Source organism: Hipposideros armiger, unplaced genomic scaffold, assembly GCF_001890085.2.
Source record: "Hipposideros armiger isolate ML-2016 unplaced genomic scaffold, ASM189008v1 scaffold_988, whole genome shotgun sequence".
Lineage (NCBI taxonomy): Eukaryota > Metazoa > Chordata > Mammalia > Chiroptera > Hipposideridae > Hipposideros > Hipposideros armiger.
Genome location: NW_017732338.1, coordinates 646330 through 648688, shown reverse-complemented (window position 1 = coordinate 648688; position 2359 = coordinate 646330). Strand labels below are relative to the sequence as shown.

Genomic DNA, 2359 nt, shown 5'->3' with positions numbered 1-2359 from the left:
GGAGCACGCCAAGCGCAAGACGGTCACGGCCATGGACGTGGTGTACGCGCTCAAGCGCCAGGGCCGCACCCTCTACGGCTTCGGGGGCTGAGTCCCCCTTCACCCGCGAGCTCGCTTTTTGGAGCAAAACCAAAGGCCCTTTTCAGGGCCGCCCACGGCCTCTCAGGAAGAGCTGTGCGCGCCTTTCGAGTCGATTTCTGTGGTCGTCTATAGGCTTTCATGCCGGCGCGCGTTTACCTTCAGCGAGAGCTCCCGGTGGGACGGCGGCTCCGTCACCACGGTCCTCAGCCAGGCTGCGCAGGGACCCAGGACAAACGGCGCCCCCGGCCCTACGGGGAGCAGAGGCTTCCGGCGGGTCAGGCAGGAACTAGCAGAACGCGCTCCCAGTGGACGAAGTAAAGCTCCGGGGCCCACAGGGCCCCCACCCGCCCCTCGTCCTTGTGCGAGACCCGCCGCAGCCGCGGTGCCGGCGACGAGGCCGTCGGCAGGGACCGGAAGTCCCGGGGCGCCGCCGAGCGCGTTTGTCCGGGTCGGCCCAGCGAACGAGCAAATGGCAGAAACCTGTGCGGTGCTGCCCGCCGCCCACGGGAACCCAGTGTTAAAAGCCGACATCGCCAGCCAGCAAGACGCGGGTTGTTGAAGCCTCATGTGTTGGCCCCAAGCGATGTCAGGGAAGGGTTGTTACACTTGGCTCCCCCCCGGCGCCGGGCTGAGCGCCGTCACCCGCACACTTGGAATCTCTGGGGTTAAATGGCGCTAACTGGGCCTCGCTCGTTCCCGTCCTCAGGCTGCCCCCCACCCCCCCAGCCTGAGGCCAAGCCGTTTTGTAAGTGACCGCTCCCTGTAAATGACCTGGTCCGGGAGCCGGTGTCCTCACTCCTCACGGGTCTCCAGCTCTGTGCCCCAGGGCCTGACTGCGTGTGGAAAGGAGCTAGCTGCCTCCCGCGGGACAGGCTCCCGGGTGTCCCGGCCACCACCTCCCCACTCCCCACCCCCACTCCCTTCCGCAAACTAATCTCCCTCTTAAACTACCTGCAATAATCAAATACTTTCCCTTTTTATTATGCACAATTCAATAATACTAACGTTTTTAAAAGTAGGTCCTCAGACTACTAATTCAGCCAACTTAAAAAAATCTGCATCTTGGAGAAAAGCATTGATGGCTACTTAACCTGCGGCAGGCCTGACACTGAGGGAAATACAGAATATTGATAAGTGAGATTACAGAGTTCAGGAAATCCGGCTGAATTTACTTTTTCTTCCGAGTTAGGAATACAACGTCTTCCACTACATTTAAATACCGTTGAACAGCAGAGAAGTGTCTTAGGAAATGGTTATCACAGCTTTTTCTTTGAGGAGTTCGGTGGCCCTGAAAAGGGCCTTTGGTTTTGCTGCATTAGGCGAGCTCACGGGTGGAGGGAGACTCAGCCCCCGAAGCCGTAGAGGGTGCGGCCCTGGCGCTTGAGCGCGTACACCACGTCCATGGCCGTGACCGTCTTGCGCTTGGCGTGCTCCGTGTAGGTGACGGCGTCCCGGATCACGTTCTCCAGGAACACCTTGAGCACCCCGCGGGTCTCCTCGTAGATGAGCCCGGAGATGCGCTTGACGCCGCCGCGTCGGGCCAGGCGCCGGATGGCGGGCTTGGTGATGCCCTGGATGTTGTCGCGCAGCACCTTGCGGTGGCGCTTGGCGCCGCCCTTGCCGAGCCCCTTGCCGCCTTTGCCGCGACCAGACATGGCGGAGGACCAGATTCTGCGATGTCTGCCCCATCTGGCCGTTGCAGCCTCTTAAATAACAAGTGGGCGGACCTCGTTTGAAACAGAAAGACCCGCGAAGGCGGAAAACCACCGAGTCCCCGCCCCTAGTAAACGCGGGGTTGGAGCATTTTCTGGTAAGAAAATGATTCTAATCAGGGGTGTCAAACACGTACAGAAACTACCTCGTTTGTGTGTGTTTAGAGAGCTGTCTCTCTCATGCATATTCTTGGATCTTTTCCACCCTGGAATGGAACAGGATTTGACCAGGCCCAAATACCAAGAAACAGGAATTTTCAAAAACATTTCTAAGCAACCCACCCAGGCTTCGGGTTTGGAGTCCCTGAGTGGCTGCTCTCAAGCTGTTAATAGGCTTGTTTGTTAATCGGAGTGTTAGTGGCCTTGTCTCTAAAAGGACAAATACCTGTTGATAACGGTCGTAAAAGCAAAATGACTGGCATTTAGTTTGTTGGCAATAAAATCCTATCTATCGCCCTGGTAATGTTTTTAAAACCAAAAGGTTTATAGTACAGACAGGACCAAAGCACATGGAAGGATTTCAAAACATTTCCCATATAACGCCGTATGTCCAGCACTATCATTTA

The 2359-nt window shown here is 56.8% G+C and overlaps 2 protein-coding genes across 2 annotated transcripts in view; both read right to left on the bottom strand.

Annotated features, from left to right (window-relative positions):
* Nucleotides 1–266, bottom strand: part of H1-1 (H1.1 linker histone, cluster member) — a 23729-nt gene extending 23463 nt beyond the window's left edge. The window contains exon 1 of the mRNA XM_019631258.1: nt 238–266. The gene's annotated coding sequence lies outside the window, so the exon portion shown is untranslated. The remainder of the gene's footprint in view (nt 1–237) is intronic.
* Nucleotides 267–1244: 978 nt separating this feature from the next.
* Nucleotides 1245–1811, bottom strand: LOC109375758 (histone H4). The gene has a single exon (XM_019631288.1). The coding sequence runs from the start codon at nt 1734–1736 to the stop codon at nt 1425–1427; it is 312 nt and encodes a 103-aa protein (XP_019486833.1). The 5' UTR covers nt 1737–1811; the 3' UTR covers nt 1245–1424.
* Nucleotides 1812–2359: the final 548 nt, after the last annotated feature.